Source organism: Sceloporus occidentalis, unplaced genomic scaffold, assembly GCF_023333645.1.
Source record: "Sceloporus occidentalis isolate IW3139 unplaced genomic scaffold, rSceOcc1.0.p SCAF_4, whole genome shotgun sequence".
Classification (NCBI taxonomy): domain Eukaryota; kingdom Metazoa; phylum Chordata; class Lepidosauria; order Squamata; family Phrynosomatidae; genus Sceloporus; species Sceloporus occidentalis.
In genome coordinates this window covers 105,795,491-105,816,982 of record NW_028316984.1, presented here as the reverse complement: position 1 = coordinate 105,816,982, position 21,492 = coordinate 105,795,491, and the positions used below count along the sequence as shown (strand labels likewise).

Below are 21,492 nucleotides of genomic sequence, written 5' to 3'. Positions count from 1 at the left end.
GCAGCAACCTCATGCTCCCGAACTCTAACGTGTGGAGGCGCCTTCATCCACACAGGGGCTGCTATGATGGTGCAGCATCCGCATGTCGCAGACAGGAAGTGGCGTCATGGCAGTGCCCTTTCCTGTTTGCAGCGCTGCAAAAAAGAAGCTCTAGGGAGATTTTGGCAGTGGCTGCTGCAGCACCAACAAGGGGGAAAGATGGGCGGCATGGAGCCACCAGTCTGTTGAGCCCCTTTCTGCATGAAATAAAGTTTATGTACACTGAACCACCCGGAAGCAAAGGTGTCACTATCTCAGCCATCCATAAAAAATGTTTTGGATTATGGAGCATTTCAGATAAAGGGTACTGAACCTGTACACTCACACAAACTCACTCCTTCTCTGGCCTCAATCCAACATTCCCTCAGTGTAATATAAATATAGGCATACAGACCTACGCTACACTGAACCATGTACCCTACCTGAGCCTTGAAGGTGCCCCACACAGCCATTCTATGCTTCATAGCAAGAAGGCAATTTCAGAGGTGTCCCTCCAATAGTTATAACATATATATATATAATGTTTTTGGACATACTCATGAAGACATGAGTGCTGAGACCCCTGGGGGATCCTGGCAGACCTCAGCACTCATGTCATCATTGTACATCTGGCTATGAGGATGTAGCTATAGGTTTCTCTGCCTTCCTACTGCAAAGCATGGAATGGCTGTGTGTGGTCACTTCAGAGGTTTTACAGTAGATGTGTGGGGGTGTTGGACACTGAAGAGGGAGAAATGGAATATGAACTCGTGCAGGGCCCAAAAAGGGATGTCCATATGCATGCGTATGTCTTTGCGAGAATTCCAGTCTGTCTCTTTCTGGCAACAAGAGCAGTTTCGGTTATTTGGGCAGCAGGAAGGAAAGCAGAAAAGGTGGGCTTTTAAAAAGTTTACTTTTGAAATGTCTACCCATCCTGAGTTTCAAATGCAAGTTCTGTTTTAAATGTACTCCCTCTCACTTTCCCTCTTGTTGCTGGCTCCTCACTAATTGTATAACACCCAGCAATGCGTTATCTACATATTATTTTACCCTGAGTTCCTCTCAGGCTTGTTGCATCCTGCTTAAACAACGCTTCACGATGCCCAAATCTAATTCTGGGCTTTCTCCCCTTAAAAGGTAAAAGTATTCCCTTTTGACAAGATTGTCAAGTCATGTCCAGCCATAGGGGGTAGTGCTAATCTCCATTACTAAGCTGAAGAGCCAGCGTTGTCAGAGACTACTCTGTGATCATGTGGCCAGCATGATTGCACACAATGCTGTTTACCTTCCCACTGGAGTGGTACCTATTTATGTACTTGCATTTATATGCTTTAAAACTTTTATCCCCTTAACCCACATTTTAAAAACTCACCTTTTCCTGTGGGTTTTTGGTGGGTTTTCAGCAACGACAGACAACTGCCTTTTCATTCTTGGTCCCCATTCATTGCCCAGTGCCACTGCTGTGGGAGCAAGTCAGTCTGAGGCCAAAAGAAGGTGCCCAGCATCAATAGCATGGCTGGGCACCTGACCTCAGTAGCTGCACCAGGTGAAAACAGGGACCACGCATGGGAAGGCAGCCCCCTGTCATCACAAGGGCAAGGGGGAAGGTAAGGTGCAAAATTGGGGGTAGAATATTCCAGGGACAAGCCAGAGTATTCTGGGCAAGTGTAGATGAACCCGAAGAAGACTCACATGGGTGGCCACTGCTTATGTGACTCTTCCTGCTCACCCTCTCATTGCTCAGATTGTGTCAGAATCCGGGAGGAAGTAATAGGCAAAAACCTTTTCTCATTCTGCTCAAATGTAATTAATTATAGTCTTATACAGAGTCTTGGTGGAGCAGTTATTAAATGCTAGTACTGCAGCCACAACGTTTTAAGTTTGATTCTAGAGGAGGTTTCCAAAGTTCCCTCAGCCTTCCATCCTTTCGTAGGTCACCAAAATGAGTACTCAGCTTTCTGGGAGCAATTGGCTTTCACATTGTAAACTGCTTAGGGAGTGCTGAGTTCACTGATAAGCACTACAGAAAGGTACCTGATATTAGTTTTTTGTGGGTTTTTCGGGCTATGTGGCCATGTTCTAGAAGAGTTTATTCCTAATGTTTTGCCAGCATCTGTGGCTGGCATCTTCAGAGAAAGCCACCTGGAAAGGAATTGGGTATGTATGTACACACACACACACACACACATTGTGTGAACCTGGGAAGGCAGGAGTGATTTGCCTGTGTATTGTTCTGTTGCTAATGGCAGTCCTCAGGGTGGGAGGGTCTGCAAAAGAGGATTAGTGTCTGCTTGATTAGTGCTCATTGTCTGCTGGGAACCCTCCCTTCTGACCCTGGGAGATTTCTCATTTGCATTTGTTGAGTATTAGCCTGAAAAACCCACAAAAAAACTATGGATGTCAGCCATGAAAGCCTTCGTACTTGATATTGCTATTAGCAACCCAGTTAACTTGTTACAAGTTATATGTTACTTCCAAGCTCTGGGTGGGGCACAAAAGATTTTTTGATTTGTTACCCCCAAAACATTATACAGTGAAATAAAAGTATTTAATATTGAGGAACTGTATTTTGTTTCACTAAGGATATGTGGCTTAAACAGCAGTATAGAAGAAATAAAATATACAAATCAGAGAATGGCTGAGCAATTACATGGAATCCTGAAAGTAATGGAAACATCTGAGGAAACCTATCTACAACTGACAGATGATATTGCAGACCTGAGGGACACAGTAAAAAGGTATTATTTTTTAAGTGTTTGGGAAAGTGGGGTATATATGTGTGTGCCTTGCTGTAGTTGTTGTTATCATGTGCCTTCAAGATGTTTCTGATTTATGGCAACCCAAAGGCAACACTATCATGGGCTTTTCTCGGCAAGATTTGTTTGGAGGAGGTTGCTTTTCCCAAAGTTTACCCTGTGAGTTTCCACAACTGAATGGAGATTTTAAACCTGGTCTCTCAGTACTAGTCCAACACTCAAGCCACCACACAGCTCTGTGTCTTGACTTTCTTATTTGGAGAAGCACTGGATTTAAAAGACTATTATTGCCACTGTATACTGATCAACCAATATATCTAACTTTTTAAGGAGATAATGGGCAAAATATAGTTCATTGTTTGCATGTGGCACACCATGGCCCCAGGAGAATATGGGGCATTCATACCATGTTTACCACCTTGGGGTCAATTCAGGCTCAGGACAGTGGTTTTTTTAAACAGGAAGTAACTTCTACTCCCTGTTGTTCAAAAGACCTTCTCCTGGGCCTTAAATGGCCCAGACAGAGCTAAAACATGGCAGAATGCCCCCAAACACTCCCTTCTAAGCTTTTAGGGGGGAAAAGGTTGTTGGTTTTTTTGCAAGAGGTGATGCAGTTCTCCAAGGTCTCATGGGTAGGCTAACTTGGCCCCCAAGCCTTCTACATTTGCTAACCCCTGATTTAAATGATACTGGATTTAAGGATAGAAGAGAAACAGAATCTTTTCATATATTTTTCTGTCAGCTAATTGTATTATGTATTTCTGTAATTTAAAACTCTGCATGATTAATTGTGCTGGGCTCTGTTTGGCTTCACCAATTTTTGTCTGTCTTTACAAGCAGATGAAATTAAATTTCCATTTACTTTTACAATTTCATTCTGCATTTGTTTACTCCAGTGTTTCTCTTGCTGAATAAATCTGACTTGCAGATAAGTGGGTATAACACTGCAGCCTTAGTATTATACAACTTGTTTATCCATGTGTTCTTTTGGCCTTCTGTCTTCTATCACTTGTACCCTTTACTGCTGCTTAAAGATCTTGTTAAAGTCTCAACTAATTGTTTCTAAATTTGTTCTAGCATGGAGAAACCTCTAAGAAACTTCAAAAATGTATATAAAGAACTTGAAGACACCAAGAGTAAAATGGCAAACTTGCATGAAGAGAATCATATGATCTGTGAATGTGTCACCAGCCTGGTATTACTCCTGAAGCAGAAGGCAATTTTTGTTACTGAGAGTACTTCTTTGAGACTATGAATGCAGCAGACCAGTAGTTCCCCAAACTTTTTTGGACTTCCGCCCCCTTTCCTCTTCTGTGACAACCCTAGCGCCCCCCCCCCCCCCACTTATTTCTTGATATTAGGTTTACCATACATTGAAAACAACCAATCTCATCAGTTGCTGCTCCTTTTGCTACTTGATCAGCCAAGTAGCTGGCTGAGAAGTGACTGAGAAGCCTCTCGCCCATGCCAGCTAGGTGTCACTAGGTGGTATGGGGGTTCAGGCCACTGCGGGTGACACCATAAGTGGGATGAAACCATAACAACCACCTTAGTAATTCCACTGTTACTCCCTAAATGTCTTCCTTTTTGGAAGAAACGGGTGTAGCATTAACCAACCTTGTAAGACAGAAGACGTGTGGCCAGATAGTATGGCAAATGAGGCCTCTCCATTCTCTGCCCACTGAGCTTCAAACAATCTCTGGGACATCAGTTCTCAACTTGTGGATCGCCTAAGACCATCGTAAAACATATTTCTGATGATCTTAGGAACTGAGACGAAAATAATTTTATGGTTGGGGGTTACCACAACATAAGGAACAGTATTAAAGGTTCATGGCATTAGACAGTTGAGAACCACTGCTCTGGGAGAAGGAGACAGGACAGGACTTCTAATTTCTTCCGTTCTCCTGGTATGGCCTGCCTCATCCATGAGAGGAAGCAACAGGCAGGAGAAACAAGGAGGAAGGAAGTGTAGTGAAGGCTGCTATCTGTCATTGACACAAGAGCATCCACCTTTGGGAGTGAAGAGCAGGGGGAATCAAGGAATTCTTCATCAGCTAACTTGCAGAACAAAGGATTGTTGTTATATTGGGAGACAGCAGCCTCCAGCTTCTGGAGTGGAGTGCAGGAGGAATCCAGGGATTCTTCCTCTTCAGCTCCCAAAGCAGAAGGCTGTTGAGTCAGATTTGCTTCCTGCTTTGGGAGCTGGAGGCTGCTGTCTCCCATTGATACATGAGCCTCCTGCTTTGGGAATAGGAGGAAGAATCCCTGTATTCCTCCTAAACCCCACTCCTGAAGCTGGAGGCTGCTGTCTCCCATTCTATCAATAGCCTTCTACTTCAGGAGTAAAGAGGAGGAAGAATCCCTGGATTCCTCCTGCACTCCACTCATGAAGCGGGAGTCTGTTGTGTGAATGGGAGACAGCAGACTCCAGCTTCGGGAATTAGGTTGATAAAAAGTTGTTTAGGAGGTGTTTATGTCATAATTATTGCCATACATGGAATTATTAAGGTATTATTAACATAAGTACAAAAACATTTCTAATGGTTCTATACAGTCTGGAAAGGAAGTAGGTAAGGTGGGGGGGAGGGTGACACCATGAGTTACCTCACCAGGTGACACTATTCCTAGTGACACCAGTGCCTTGAAGCAAAGGGCATTGGGGCCAAGAGGCCTCTTGGTCACTATTCAGCAAGTTGCTCAGTTGCTGTTCCCAATGTGACCAGTTGCAAAGAGAGAAGCTTCTCCTCAGTGAGGAAGGATTCTCAATCCTTTTTTGTCAAGGTGCACAGGGGAGCAGTCAGTGTGTGGGTGTTTAGGGGGTTTATAGAGGCCATATGTTCTGCACTGGAGACTGGAAAGCATGGAGAAAGGAAGACATTTTAACTACTTGAGGTGCTCCAAGGCAAAGTACTCTTTTCAAGAATTGACCCCATATACTCCTTCCCTTCCTCCCCCAGAAACATGCCTTCCCCATACAGCTTCCAGCATAGCCCCCAGAGGAAGTGGTTCTGGTGGAGATCTTAGAGCATTCACAACTACAGCACTCATTTTAGGCTACTGTAAACAGTTCACTTTTTCATTAGGATGAGGTTTATAGGTTCTTCATCTTGGAAGTACAGTTATTATATAAAAATTTGAAATTACTGTATGCAATCCTACATATCTCTGTTTTCATATATAAGGTGTGTATACTTTATATACATGTTTATGCTGGCTTCATTGAGGCTTACTCCCAAGTTAGTGCTGGGATGCAGCCTCATTCATTATTATTTTTTACTAATGCATTTTCATGATCTTTCTCATTTTTTGTAATAGAAGAAAGGTGTTGAATCTGTCACCAGACTTACTGCACTAGAAGAGGTATGTCAGTTGTTTCTATTTTTAATAAAACAGGCTACTGATTATATAAATGTTTGCTTGATGATAACATCTGAGTGAAGACATGAGGCTTTGTAGCAGTAAAATCAGTCTATCCCTTCCCTCCTGAGAAAGAAGCTTAGAGGAAAGCAGATCATCATTTTATATATATCACCTGCATTGTTTCAAATGGAAGAGTGGGGAAGGCAGTTTCCTTAACATTTTTTTTAATTCACAATTTTGGGAATTGTAGTTTTGTGAGATATTTAGCTTTCGCTGTCAGAGGGGGTGTTCCCATTCTCCTATAAAGCAGATCATGATGCGAATTTAGGGGGTATTGTTTCCACTCAAGCCCGAATTCGACCTGCATTGCCCCTGAATCGTTCCCATAGAGATTCAAATCTGAATCGGATTATCTCGAATAATTCGAATTATATGCCTATAAACCGGTTTAAAAAAACAGTAGGTTTTAAAGTGAATTATTTTTGCTCCCGAGGTCTGATTCATGGTATCCAAATGGGAACAAAAGGGTGTCTGATTTGGGAACCAGGAGATGGGAGGAGCAGTGCTCAAGGGGATGGCCTGGGGGTGTCACCCTCTTTGTTCTCTTTCTACATCGCCAGCACCATTTTCTTCAGTTCGCATAGACTTTCCCCCGGTGGATTGCAACCTCCCCTCTGCTCCTCATCCATAGACCGATGTGTCAGGAGAGCCATTGAACACCATTTTTAACTTTTCTTTTTTCTTTTTTCGCCTCTGCCTGAGCACCTGAGCAGCAGATGGGCTTTGCAGGACATGCCTGCTTGATCGCCCCCCAGACAGCCCAGGGAGCAATGGGGGAGGCAAAGGGATTTGGAGGAATGGAGGCTCCTTCCAGAGGAACTATGGGAAGACACAGAAGAGCCTGGACGCCTGGACGCCCAGGGATCTGAGGGGGGGATCAAGCTTTCTCTTGTCTCTTCCCCAAAGAGTCTCTCCCCACTGAAGCCTGCTGCCTTCTCCTCCTTGATCCGATTTGGCAAACACACATGCACACACACTAGATAGATAGACAGACAGACAGACAGACAGACAGACAGACAGATATCTTTATACACACACATATGTTTATATATGAATACTCACACACACACATGCATAGATAGATAGATAGATAGATAGATAGATAGATAGATAGACAGATAGATTTATAAACACACAAACATATAGGTATATACACACATACATATTTGTGTGTGTGTGTGAACGCACATATATATACACATATGAATGTATATTTGTGTGTGTGTGTGTGTGTGTGTGTGTATTTCTAAAGTAAATTATAACGTAACAACTTTTTTAATTTATGAAAAAAATCTCATCTGTAGTTCAAAACCCACTGTAGAAATAATATAGTTCGAGACCCCTTAACCTGCCCTGGCTCAGTACTAAGGAATTATGGGAACTGTTGTGTTTGTGAGACATTTACCCTCCTCTGCCAGAGAGTGCTGGTGTCATAATAAACTACCATTCCCAGGATTCCCTAGCACTGAGTTAGGGCAGTTAATATGGGGAGACACAGAAGAGGACAAATAGAGACTCCTTCTAGTCTGGGGAGACACAACAGAAGAGCCTCGGATGCAGCCGATTTTCATTGGTTGCCCCCCAAAAAAACCACCCCAAGACTTGTGATGTCTGAAGCCTAGACGCTTGATTGACAGCTTGCGGACACAAATGGGAACGGGGAGCAAGTTAATCCGCTTTAAAATAAAGCGATTTAAAATAAATGGGAATGAAAACAGGGTCTAAATGAATTGAGGTAATTTGCCCCTTTTCGTAATGGAAACAATGGAAAAAATTCGAATTATTCCCGGAACATAATCTGAATCAGAATCACGCCAATATAATCCGTTTTATCTGCCAAGTGGGAACACCCCCAGAGAGCTCTACAGCCATAACAAACTATTATTCCCAGAATTTCATATCATTAAGCCATGGCAGTTAAAGTCGTGTCAGTGTGGATTATTTCTGCTGTGCAGATGCAAATAATGAGGCCTTTGTTCTCACACGTGGCCTCATTATTTGATCTACCTTAATCCTTTCATGAATCTTTTAAAAACAAAAGCCTGATAGAAACTGAATGCAGTGGTTAAGAGATCCTGATTAAGGAGCAAAACCACCAGTGGTTTGGATAAACAAACTGAAGGCTTTATTAAAGGAACTCCGTTCTAAGATAGGAAAGTTATGAAGAGTTCTAACGTAGTCTAGCTTCATTCTAGGGAAGAGCTGAGAGAAAACTGATGGGAAGAGAAGAGATGGAAAAACATCTCTACGAGTATCAGCTTACATCACAGAGGAGTCAGCATAGATAGAAAAGAAGAGAGGACACTTTGGGTCATTCAAATAGTTTGTACTACACTCTCTGAGCCATTCTTGACTCTTCAGTGCTAAACGTTGTCCAAAAAAGACAGCATCTTTCAAGTCCAGATGGAACAACTTGGAAGTAGATATACACTGTACTCTGAAGTCAGTTGGAAGCCAGATAGAATTTGCTTAATATTTATGCTGGTATTTCAGATAAGGAGGCAGCCACACTTACTGGTGTATAAAATATCCACACACCCTTCCTCTACCTAATTGGGTTTAGATCCAGTTATTCTTAATTCTTTGCCTTAAGGGGTTGACATAGTAAAGTTATTGCCCAACATAGAATGCATGCATGTATTGTACTAGAATGTGTAAAGCAAATTTTTTTTATTATTATATTTGTGCAAAAATTATAAATGTGGGCTGTGTCAGAAGAGGGCACTATTCCATTACACAGTCAAGAGTGGAACTGAATCAATAGAACTTCATGTGCCTTGAAATCTGACCATATCTTATGGCATTAACTTTTTGTTATATATTTTGTGGTTCTTTTAAACCAAGACTACAATTATTTTCACAGTTTTGTACCCTTACAAGTGCTAGGATGTAATACTGGGACTCTAAGGTGCATTTGAACACTTGAAAGCATTTGTTGTTTTCTCCATATCCTGATCTTTTTAGGAACTGAAACAGAAAATGGGCCATTCGCTAGTAAATGTATTACAAACACTGGCCAACTTATACCCATTCCTTAAGTCTTGGGACAAAACCCTGAAAAGATTAGAAACATTTCTGGAAGGTCCACAGCTTTTAGCACAATCAGCTTGGTAAGTTTTGTTTTGAGGCTGGCTTCTGAGTAGACTTGGTTGGGATTGGAATATATGTGTATTTTACATAACATGCTACACCGCTGCTGCAACCTGTGGTATTATGCATGTGAATTCAGATGCAACCCAAATATATATTTTTAAAGATGTAATGTTTGGCCAGAATAACTACCACAAGGTAATTGTGAAAAACTGAGATGAAGAAACCAATTCTGTGAATCCAACTATAATGAAATATAAAGTAGGAAGAACGGAGTCCTTACATTTATAGTCATTTCTTTTTCAGTTTTGATTGCTAGTGTTTCACTTCTTGTTCTATTCTTGTCAAGCATCTTGTAGTAGACAAACAGGCTTCACTTAGTAAACAATTTTTAGCTAAGAGAAGGAAGACATAACAGACCCTATGCTCATAAGTGGACATCAAGGCTGACATTGTTTGAGACAATGAATCACTGCCAAAATCAGGCAGAGATGTATAGAAATAATCATGACTGAACATAATTTCTAGTGCAGATTGGTATTTCCCTGAATAGGTCCCTATCATCATAAAATCATCCTGAATGCAAAGGAATATTTCCAGAAAAGAAGAGACTAGAAGCTACCTAGATGCAATAGGAGAGGGAAAGGGCCCTTTCACACTACACAGTATGATTCCACTTTAACTGTCATGGCAACATCCTATATAGTTGGCCCTCAGTATCCACGGATACCAAAACCAAGGGATGTTCAAATTCTATTGTCTCCAGTAGAATGGGGACAATGGGATTCTTCAGCCCTTGTGCAGATGTCTTCATGTCATCCTTCTTCCTTCCTGGCTCTCACTTGTGGTGGGCAGGGGGCAGACACTGCCAATGCTTCCTCCTCCTTTCTTCCATCTCTTTCTCTTCCTCCTCCTCCACCTCTTCCTCCCGCCTCCTTTGCCGCGGCTTCTTCCTCCCATCTCTTCTTCCTCTTCTTCCATCAGCCCTTTTCCTCTCTCCTTCCTGGCTCTCACCAGCCACGGCAGGTGGGTGGTTGGTACAGGGAGCCACTGCCACTGCTGCCATTTCCTCTTCTTCATCCTCTTCTTCCTCCTGCCTCTTCCTCCTCCTCTGTCTCTTCCTACACCGCCAATGCTACATCAATGCGGGATTGCCATCCACGGATGGCTGAATCAGCGGATGGCAAGTCCACGGATACCGAGGGTGGACTGTACACTCCTAGAATTTGCACTTTATGAAGAGGCATTTAAAATTCTCAACCAGAGAGCTGTAATGCCTAACCAAACTACAAACCCCACTGTTTCATAGGATGTTACCATGGCAGTTAAAATAAAATATAGAACTCTCTGAATGGGTGGTTTGGACATTCATGGATTGGAGCAGTATGGCCCTGCTCCATTGCTGTCAATGGTGGCATATTCAGCTACACAGTCACGGCTACACAGCCATGCGCACATTAGTGCCCATTGATGTAATGGGACTTCAGTTTTTGGGGGGGTATTTGCAAGGTCCAGAACTGATTCCCTGCCAATACTGAGGGCTGACTACTTAATTATTTACCCTGAAAAGGTCCAAAGTAATAACTGTAATTGAACAATAGGGGGTTTGTTTTAAATTCTATGGGCACATGGTTATTGTTATATTGTAATTGTATTTATATTTCATTATTGTGAGTTGCTGTGATGATCCTATTGCTCTGAAAGCTCCAAAGATAGATAGATAGATAGATAGATAGATAGATAGATAGCCACTATAATAAACAAAGTAAGTAGTCAACAGGAATATAACAGCTTAGATCTAAAACACACTGCAAAAGTAATCTAGTCTGAGCCTACTTTAAGTGCCCTGGCTCAATGCTAGGGAATTCTGGGAATTGTAGTTTTGTGAGACATTTAGCCTTCTCTGTCAGAGAGTTCTGGTGCCACAACAAACTACAGTTCCCAGGATTCCCTAGTACTGAGGCAGGTCAGTTAAAGCAGTCTCAAACTGGATTATTTATGCACTGTGTTTTGGACCTTATACTGTTTGTATAAAGACCAGTTTCTCCAACCAACTGCAGCTGGATCTCTAAAGAAACCACACTCACTCAGAAGAGGATGCTGCTATTGCTGCATTAGCCTGTCTCTAATAGAGACAGGATCTTCATACAACAAGATGTTAGTCATAAATGAGTTATGAGGGTGTTGATGTGCTGCTCAAATTTCTGTGAGCAGCAATAGTGCCCCACCAAAATCTGGTCCTAACCACATGGGATGGTGATAGACAGGCATAATTTTAACAGTTTGGCCGCCCTGCATAGTCCATGGTGATAAAAGGGACAAGTAAAGATTTCAGGCTTTCTGGAGATGGCAGGATTGAGAGGCAAAACTACAGTTGTTATGGTGGTTATAGTTCCCTTATCATTCATATAGAATTGTTGATATATGTCTTCAAGTCATTTCCAACTTATGGTGACCCTATGATGAATCTTTCCTGTGGTTTTCTAGGGATGAGAGTATACGACTCTTCCGAGTCACCCAGTGGATTTCCATGACCAAGTGGGAATTCGAGCCCTGGTCTCTAGAGTTGTAGTCCAATCCTCAAACCACTACACCACACTGGCTTTTAAAACTGCAGTAGTGGTGAATAGTACTACTACTACTACTACTACTACTAATAATAATAATAGCAACAGTAACAAATAAACAATTAATCAAAAAGAAAAAAGAAACACTATAATCATTCTTTTCTTTGGGGTATGTAATATTGAAACATGTCATTAAACATGTCAGTAAACATAAGTACAAAGTATGTAGGACCACTATATAAATATATACAATACAATAGAGAACAATGTGAGGCCTTGTTCCATTTTACATGATACAGTTGGAGCAGAATATGCTGTTTTTAATTTTTGGCATGAAGGAACAAGTAAGAACATATTGTACTTCTGCTTCATTCAGCATATTGGAGGCTGCTGGCTTTCAGCTAAACATCTTAAATGACTTATAACATACAGCATTAAAGCACTTCCAACTTAGTTCTCTTTTTTTTAAGCAAGACAGCTTCCTCTTAAAATCAAACATGAGGGAGTGGGCAAGAAATATATACAGATAGGACTGTGCCAAATATTTGGTTAGTAAATATTTTCAGCGTGAGAAATAAGATCTTTCAGGGGGACCAGAATATTTTTCAAAGACCCTTGACTAAAGATATATTACTTATTATTAGTTGCTGTGGTCAAAGATTTTTACTAAGGAGTGAAGACACCAATGGTTTGGAGAACAAACTAAAGTCTTTATTACAGGAACTCCATTCTAAGATAGGAAAGTTATTCAGGGAGCAGAGTGCTGTTATATCTCCTATGAGATATCCTTATAGTACTTGTTGTATATGTTGCTGCTTTGGTACCATTTATTTGTTCAGATTTGTTATTTCTTGGGGGGCAATCTCATCACATAGATGCATTTGATATGGGGTGACATTACAGTTAATAGGAATAAATTAATTAAAAATAACACTGGCCTGTTACAGACTGCCAAAATAAAGCTGCTTCGGGTCTCTTTGGAGGTATGCTATTTAAATGATGCATGGGTCCTGATCTGACTTCCGGGAAAGATGGCGGAGCGAGAGCTGTAACTTGCGGTAGCAGGCAAGGGAGCAGCACCGCTTATAGCATTTTTGTTGGGGAAAATCGTTCCCCCCGGTAAAGGGGACTCGGGCGGACCCGCGGGGTCCTCCAGGACTCACCAGATTCTGTGGAAGGAGCCACATAAGTGACTTCTTGTGGGGGATCGGTGACGAAGAAGGAGGACGAGGGTAAACCGCAACTATAAGCTGGGCGCAAGCAAGCCCCGTCGGCCCGGATTTTAGGGGAGGGAAGGAGGGAAGGAAAGAAGAGAGGAAAGGGAAAAAAGCTGCTGTTAGGGGTTAAGATCTCCATCAAATATACTTTACCAGAGGGAGAGAGCATAAAATGGGATTTGACAAAGGGATCTAAGACTATAAACGCTAAAAGGAGGAAAATAAAACGTAGAAAGGGGGCTTTTCAAACCGAGAGAGAGAAGCAACCCAGCCGCCATTTGGAGGGAAGGAGAGGAAAGGAAAGGAAGCGGAGGGGAAGGGGAAGGTAGGAAGGCAGCGTGAAAGAGAGAGAAAAAGATTTGAATTAGGAGGAGAAGAGGAGGAAAGAGGAGCAGAAAGAGGGAAAGACGGTAGTGAAGGAGAGGAGAGGAGGATAATGGCGGACTAGGTGAAGAAGAAGAAGAAGACGGCAGCAGACCCGGAGGAGAAGAAGACGACAGCGGACCAGGAGGAGAAGAAGACGACAGCGGACCAGGAGGAGAAGAAGACGACAACGGACCAGGAGGAGAAGAAGACGACAGCGGACCAGGAGGAGAAGAAGACGACAGCGGACCAGGAGGAGAAGAAGACGACAGCGGACCAGGAGGAGAAGAAGACGACAGCGGACCAGGAGGAGAAGAAGACGACGACGGAATAAGAGGAGAAGAAGACAATAGCGAAGCAGGAGGAGAGGAAGGAATTAGAAGTTTGGAAGAGAGAGAGAAGTAAGGTCTAAACTTACTGCTGGGCGTTTTCAAGGCCACACACCGCGTGTAAGGAAAGGAAGTGAAGAGACAGGAACAGGAAGGGACTTAGCTAGAAGAAGAGCGAATACAAGAAGGCCCTACTTGAGAGCTAATAGAAGGAGAAAAAGGAAACGACATCTAGCGGCCAGGAGGTATAATTACACCAGGACATAGAAATAAGAGATAGAACGAGAAGGGAAGCTAACATTTGGAATATAGCGACACATAGTGGTGAGGAGGCTTAACTACGGGTCAGTGAAAAAGGGGAAAAAAAATAAAAATAAATATATAATAAAAGGAAAAGAAAGAAAGAACTCTAAAATGATGACGAGAGGACAGGAAAAGGAGAAAAAGATGATGCAAGGAGGGGAAGCAAGGCAGATGCTGCCAAGAAGACCATCTGTAGAGCTTAAAACTGTAGATACCAATTGGAAGATATTAGAGGCGATACAGAAAATGGAGACAAGAATAAGGCAAGAAATTAAAGACTCTAGAGATGAATTAAGAGCGGACTTTAAAAAAGATATGGAAGATCTCAAAAATACAATGACGGATCTATCAGAGGACATGAAAGGAATCAAGAAGAAAGTGAGTAAGTTGGAAATGAAAACTGAGGAGTTGGAGAGAGCAACGCAAGAACTGACCATGACACAAATGCAGGAAAAAGATCAAACCAAAATAAGAGAGATGAAAGATAGAAGAAAATGCCTTAAAATAAGAGGTCTAAAGGAGAAGTATAATGAGAACTTATATGATAAAGTCGTCCCTGTATTAGCCAACTTGATAGATTGCCAGCCAGAATTGTTAGACCTGGACGTGGATAAAATCTTTAGGATAAACTCAGTTGCAGCCAAAAATAGAAATTTGCCACGTGACATCGTGATTTATTTTACGAGAGAGAGGGTGAAAGATAGAATAATTCAAGAAAGCTACAAAAAGAAGATTACAGTGGACGGTAATGAAATTCAAATTTTCAAAGATATTCCTGGTGATGTGCTGAGGAGGAGAAGGGACTATGCAAATTTGACAAGAATGCTCCAAATAAAAAATATAAGATACAAGTGGGAGCCGCTAGAAGGAATTTCCTTTACATGGAAGCAGAGATATTATAAAATAGACACAACTGAAAAAGCAAAGATTTTTTACAACAAATGGTTCAAGGAAGAAGAGGAAATGGACAAGAATTCAGAGAGTGAAAGGAGAAGAAAAGAACAAGACCAGGTCCAGAGACAAAAGGAAAATGGAGAGAAAGATAAGGAACGAGAGGAAAGGAGAGAAGAGGGAGAGAAAGATGGAGAAGAACAAGAAGAGCTACCGATAGAAGTTACGGGAGCAACAGGAGGAATAGATTTGGAATGGGAAGAGGAGCTGAGGATCTTGGGGGAAAAAGCAGAGGTTACAATTGAAGAAAAGAAAGAGTGGCAAGAAGTTAAGGACTAAAATTAATAATAACAACAAAATAATAAAGGGAGAGAAGAGGAAGAAGTAAAAGGAGAACAAGAAGAAATAAAAGGAGAATATTAAGAAGGAAACTGAACAGTAACAAAAATGAAATTCCTTTCATGGAATATAAAAGGAATGAACTCGGGCTATAAAAGAAAAAAGATTTTTCATGAATTGGAAAAACAGAAATGGGATATTTGCAGCATTCAAGAGACAAGGATAAGGAAAAAAGATGAAAAATATTTAAGAAATCCAAAATTGGGGGAAGTGATTATATCAGCAGGCACAAGGAAGAAAAATGGAGTAGCAATATATATCAAAAAAAGGATCCCGGTAAAAGAGGTGATAAACGATGAGGAGGGTAGATATATAGGGATAGAAACAATGGTGAATGGGAAACAAACACTGATAGTAGGGATCTATGGACCAACGGGAAATAAAACAAAATTTTATGGAAAATTATTAAAGAAAATAGCAAATTTGAAATATGAGTATCATATATTTATGGGGGATTGGAACGGAGTTATAAATCCAAAGTTAGATAGAATATCAAACAAAAAGATAGCAGAGAATCAAGGAAAATTGCCAGAAAATTTTTTTGATATGCTAGATGTATTAACCTTATCGGACCCTTGGAGAATTAAAAATAAAGAATCAAAAGATCATACCTTTTTCTCAGTTCCGCACAGCTCTGCCTCAAGAATAGACATGTTCTTGATATCAACTGATATGATGAAAGAGGTGAAAGAGGTTAAGATAAAAATCAATAAAAACTCAGATCATAATCAAATATGGTTAGAATTAGAACAAAGAGAAAAAGAATATAATTGGAGATTGGATAATACATTGTTGGAAAATGAAGAATATATAAAAAAATTAAAAGAGCAAATAAAACTTTTCTTTTTAGAGAATACTGAAAAAGACACTAATATGAAAACTATATGGGATACACATAAGGCAGTAATCAGAGGAATATTAATAAAGAGAAAGAGTGAGAGGAACAAATTATATAGGAAAGAGATCCAGAAAATATCGGAGGAAATACAGGAGGTAGAAAAAAAGATAACAGATGATCCAAAAAATATGAAATTGAGGAAAAAGATGAAAATTCTTAAAAAACAATTAGAGGTTAATATGACAGAGGAGGTGAACAAAAAGATGAAATTCATAAAACAAAGGCAATTTGAGCATGGTAATAAAGCAGGTAAATTTTTAGCCTACAAAGTTAAAAAAATGAAAGAAGCAAGACAAATTCAGGAAATATTTGGAGACAAGGGGGTTACCACGGAACAAAAGGAAATAAGAGATATATTTTTTGCCTACTATAAAGAATTATATGAGGAGAAGGAGGGTGGTCAGGGCAAACTGAGAAAATTAGAAAAGTATATAGAGAAAATAGAGAAGATAGAAATAGAAGAAGGATTAAAGCAAAGTATAAATCGAGAGATCACAAAAAAAGAAATTAGTGAAGCGATAAAAAAGGGGAAAAAGGGTAAAGCACCCGGACCTGACGGGTTTACCTTAGAGTACTACCAGATTTTCGAAAAGGAATTGATAGAACCAATGGAAAGAGTGTTTAACAGAATTTTGGTGGAGGGGGTCCCTAATTCATGGAAAGAGGCTAATATAACTTTAATTCCTAAAGAAGATAAAGATCAAAGATATACCCAGAACTATAGACCAATATCACTTCTCAATGTAGATTATAAAATATTTACAAATATTTTGGCAGAAAGAATAAAAAAAATCTTGAGGGAGTGGATAAAAGAGGATCAATGTGGTTTTCTACCAAACAGACAAGCAAAACAAAACATTAGGATAATATTAAATTTGATAGAATACTATGAAAAAAAACCAGACAGGGAAGCTGCAATGTTATTCATAGACGCAGAGAAAGCCTTTGATAATTTGAATTGGACATTTCTAATAAAAACATTCAAAAAATTAGATTTTGGAAATAATTTGCAGACATGGATAGAAGAGATCTATAAAGAACAAAAAGCGAAACTCATAATAAATAATGTTAAAACCAAGGAATTTTCAATAAGTAAAGGAACTAGACAGGGTTGTCCTCTCTCCCCTCTTTTATTCATAATGTGTTTGGAAATACTATGTAATAGGATAAGACAGGACAAAATGATACAAGGGACTAGGATTAAGGGAGAAGAAATTAAAATTCGGGCGTTTGCAGATGACGTAATGGTAATAGTAGAAGACCCAATAGTAAATATTAAAAAAATACTGGAGATAATAAATGAATTTGGTAATCTTGCAGGATTTAAAATTAATAAGGGGAAATCAGCGATAATGGCTTTTAATGTCAAGGAAAACAAACAAAAAGAGTTACAGGGGAAAACAGGGATACAAATAAAAAAGAAGGTTAGATATTTGGGAATTCAGATTACAAAAAAAAATAATGAACTATTTGATAATAATTATAGAACAAATTGGCAGGAAATAAAGAAGAATATGAAAAAATGGTCAAAACTACAGTTATCTCTATTAGGACGAATAGCAATTGTTAAGATGTGTATACTACCTAAAGTATTATTTTTATTTCAAAATCTACCAATTATAACGAATAATAAAATATTTAACGAATGGGAAAAGGATTTAAGGAAATTTATTTGGGCAGGGAGGAAAGCTAGAATTAAGTGGCAAACATTAATGGATGCTAAAGAAAGAGGAGGATTAGGATTACCAGATTTCAAAATATATTTTTATGCTTGCTGTATGGATTGGATAAGGACATGGATAGAATTAAAAGAGGATAAGACATTAAATTTGGAAGGATTCAATTTAAGATTTGGCTGGCATGGTTATATGTGGTTAGGAAAGGTAGAATCAAATAAAGAGTTCAAAGATCACATTATAAGAAGAGCACTATGGAGAGTTTGGGAAATATATAAAGAGAAAATATATAGACAACTCCCGGTCTGGGTTTCGCCACACGAAGCACTTTTACAAAGAGGCAAAATAGAGGGGAAAGCTTGGTTAAGATATAAAGATTTGTTGAATGGGAAGGAAGCCAAAAAAGCTATGAAAACAAGGGAAACATTAAATTCGGAAGGGTATAACATACCGTGGTTTCTTTATTACCAATTAAAGGAGAGATTTAGAACAGATATGAATCAATACGGCATAACGGAAAAAAAGACAGAATTGGATGTCATATTGGAAGATGGAAAAGGGAAAAAAATAGCAAAATTTTATAAGATCTTTTTAAAATTAGAATTAGAGCAAAACTGTATAAAACAAAGTATGATAAAATGGGCACAAAATATAGGTCATAGTATTCAATTAGAAAGTTGGGAAAAAGCGTGGGGGAAGGATTTGAAGTTCACATTGTGTGCAGATATCAAAGAGAATTTTTATAAAATGCTACATAGATGGTATCTCACCCCAAGTAGATTAGCAAAGATATATAAAAAGGATACGGGGCTGTGTTGGAAATGCGGAAAGGGTATAGGGAGCTTTTACCACATGTGGTGGACTTGTCCAAGAGTAAAAAAATTTTGGAGTAAAATACACGAGAGGATAATGAAAATAACCCAAAAAAAATTCCCATTACTTCCAGAAATGTGCCTGCTGAATATAATTGAAAGTAAAGAGTTAAGAAAAGAAAAGAAAATAATACTCTATTTGGTTACATCTGCAAGAATAGTATTAGGTAAACATTGGAGAAGCGGAGATATTCCCGATGTAGAGACGTGGTGGGATAAGAGTTTAGATATGTGGGAAATGGACAAATTAACACTAGCTCTAAATGGGAAAGAGGAAGAAGAAAACGATGCATGGAAAAGAATGCTGCAAATATACCAATCTGATAAAAGGGGGAAAAATGATTAAGTAGGTAAAATAGATAGAAGACTATGGGTAAACAATTAATATAGTGATTAATAGAGGAAGGTGAAAGATAAGGCTCGGTTTAGTGGAGTAAGATAGAAGATAATAAAGTAGATATATAGTCTTAGTAAAAGAAGCGATAGAGTAAGGATTACTATGAGGTAAAGAGATATTTGAGTGCCTATATGGGGAATTCACAAGAATAGCTAAGAGTTCAGCACCACCATGGAAAATAAAGGGGGAGGGGGGAGGGGGGAACAGAATAAAGGGAACGAGATTATAATGACTATAGGAGTGAAAATATATGGCTTTTCTCTTATTATATGTTTTAAAATTCAATAAAGATTAAATAAAAAAAAAAAAAAAAAATAAATGATGCATGGGTCCTAAGAGTCCGGAGGTCACGCCAAAGCCACACTCCATTCCTAAGCACTGGAGTGCAGATTTGGTGCAGCTTCCGGATTCTTAGGATTCATGCATCATTTAAATAGCATACCTCCAAAGCGACCCGAAGCAGCTTTATTTTGGTAGTCTGTAAGAGGCCACTGGTACAAAATGGAGCTGCAGACTTTTTGTTCTGGAATGCTGCTACCTAAATGCTAGATAACCAGCTATTAGAAGCTTCACCTGAATGTGTGCTAGGGGAGGTAGTAAATCATACTTGAAACTGGGCTTCTATTGGCAAGCAGAAGAAAAGCTAATGAAAAGTGGATTTTTTCATTTTGGTTCAGCCATACATAAATATGTTCTTGATGGCTGCCATAATGTTATGGAAGTTCTTAGTTTTGTAGTTCATCAATGCCTGAATGTTTTCCAAAACAGTTTTATAACTTTATAGCTAGGGTAATATTTAATTTACATTATTTTAGGCTTTCTATTGACTTGTCCAGTAGATAACCATCTTGAATGGATGGACTATAACTTTACATTAAAATAATGCATAAATGGATGGACCTAAACAAACTATTAGTTTGGGTGGAATCCAAAAGATTTTGGAGATGAGAGTGGTAAGGCAACTATGCTTTGAATTTAGCCATTTAATTTTCTTCTGTTTCTCTGTGCCTTTGATAAAGGGCATCTATTTATAACTGCTAACACTCCTTTTTAATTATTGGTTTAAAGACTGAAAGGAACATCTTGGGAATACTTTTGGTTTTTTAAAGAATAATAATTTAACTTTTCAGTAATAGACAAAAATAGGAAGGGGAAAGGACACAAACAATAGCACAAAGATAAACCCTGCCATCCGGGAACATCTAATCTCCTGTATACATTTCACTTTCTTGAGTAGGATTGTGTCATTATCTGTGTTATAGTTAGTGTTTGTTTGGAGATCTGCAACTTTGCTAGCACTGAACAAAATTTAAAATTGGAAAGAGAATCCTTGTTCTAAATATAACCAAGAGGTGGGTTAACAAAATAATGTTGCATGATGGTGAGTGTACAGTGTCCACAGTATGAAAAGACCACATTTTTAAAGTGATTCAGATTCTGCTTTTTATGAGGATAAAATGCATGTACTGGAGCAAAATCTGGAGAGGTATTATATGACATACACAGCTTCTAAATTCTGAGCTGAGCCTGAAAAAAAAATCTTCAGAGAACTGGAAGGGACAACAGTGGCCACTTTTGCCATGGAAGAATACACAGCTAATGCAGTCCTGAAAGATGGCCATCCAACCTCTTTTTAAAGATCACCAGTGAAGGATAATGCATCACTCTCTGTCTAAAATCTGGGGCCAGCCTGGAGCATTATGCTCTGGACTCACCCTAGATCGGCCATGGTGGCAGCCAAACGAATCAGACTGTGCAAGTGTGACATCACAAGCAGTCCCTACATGGGCCAAGCAGACAACACTACACCAGCTCTACTGATCTGTCCCCTGAGGAGGTGCCACTGCAGCTTCCTTACTGACAGGACTCCATGGAAAGGCTGCCCAGCATGCCAGCACGTCTACTGAGGGTAGAGTAGCAATCAAATTTTCTAGCATTTACATTTCTTTACTGCTTATCATTGAATTAAGCACTCTCTAAGTGCTTTACAGTCTGTTAGCCAATTGCCCTCAACAAGCTGAGTACTCATTTTACTGACCTACGAAAGGATGGAAGGCTGAGTCAACCTTGGAGCCCTGTGATCGAACTCACAACCTTGTGACAGCAGTACTGGCATTTAACCACTGCGCCACCAGGGCTCCTTCAGAATGGGGTGCCTGTGTGATCAACAAGAGGAGAGGGTTGAGGGACATCCAACTGCAATAATGTATCCTTCCAGGAGATGTCACAGGCAATGATCAGGTAAACAGTGAAAAACTGTGGTATTTTCCTGGACAACTCTTGCTTTGAGGAG

The 21,492-nt window shown here is 39.8% G+C and overlaps 1 protein-coding gene across 1 annotated transcript in view; it reads left to right on the top strand.

Annotated features, from left to right (window-relative positions):
* Positions 1 to 21,492, top strand: part of IRAG1 (inositol 1,4,5-triphosphate receptor associated 1) — a 135,408-nt gene that overhangs the window by 4,553 nt on the left and 109,363 nt on the right. Inside the window, exons 7-10 of the mRNA XM_089521182.1 lie at positions 2,601 to 2,756; positions 3,852 to 3,969; positions 6,093 to 6,137; positions 9,162 to 9,307. Of these exons, the coding sequence (XP_089377308.1) occupies positions 2,601 to 2,756; positions 3,852 to 3,969; positions 6,093 to 6,137; positions 9,162 to 9,307 (465 nt within the window). The remainder of the gene's footprint in view (positions 1 to 2,600; positions 2,757 to 3,851; positions 3,970 to 6,092; positions 6,138 to 9,161; positions 9,308 to 21,492) is intronic.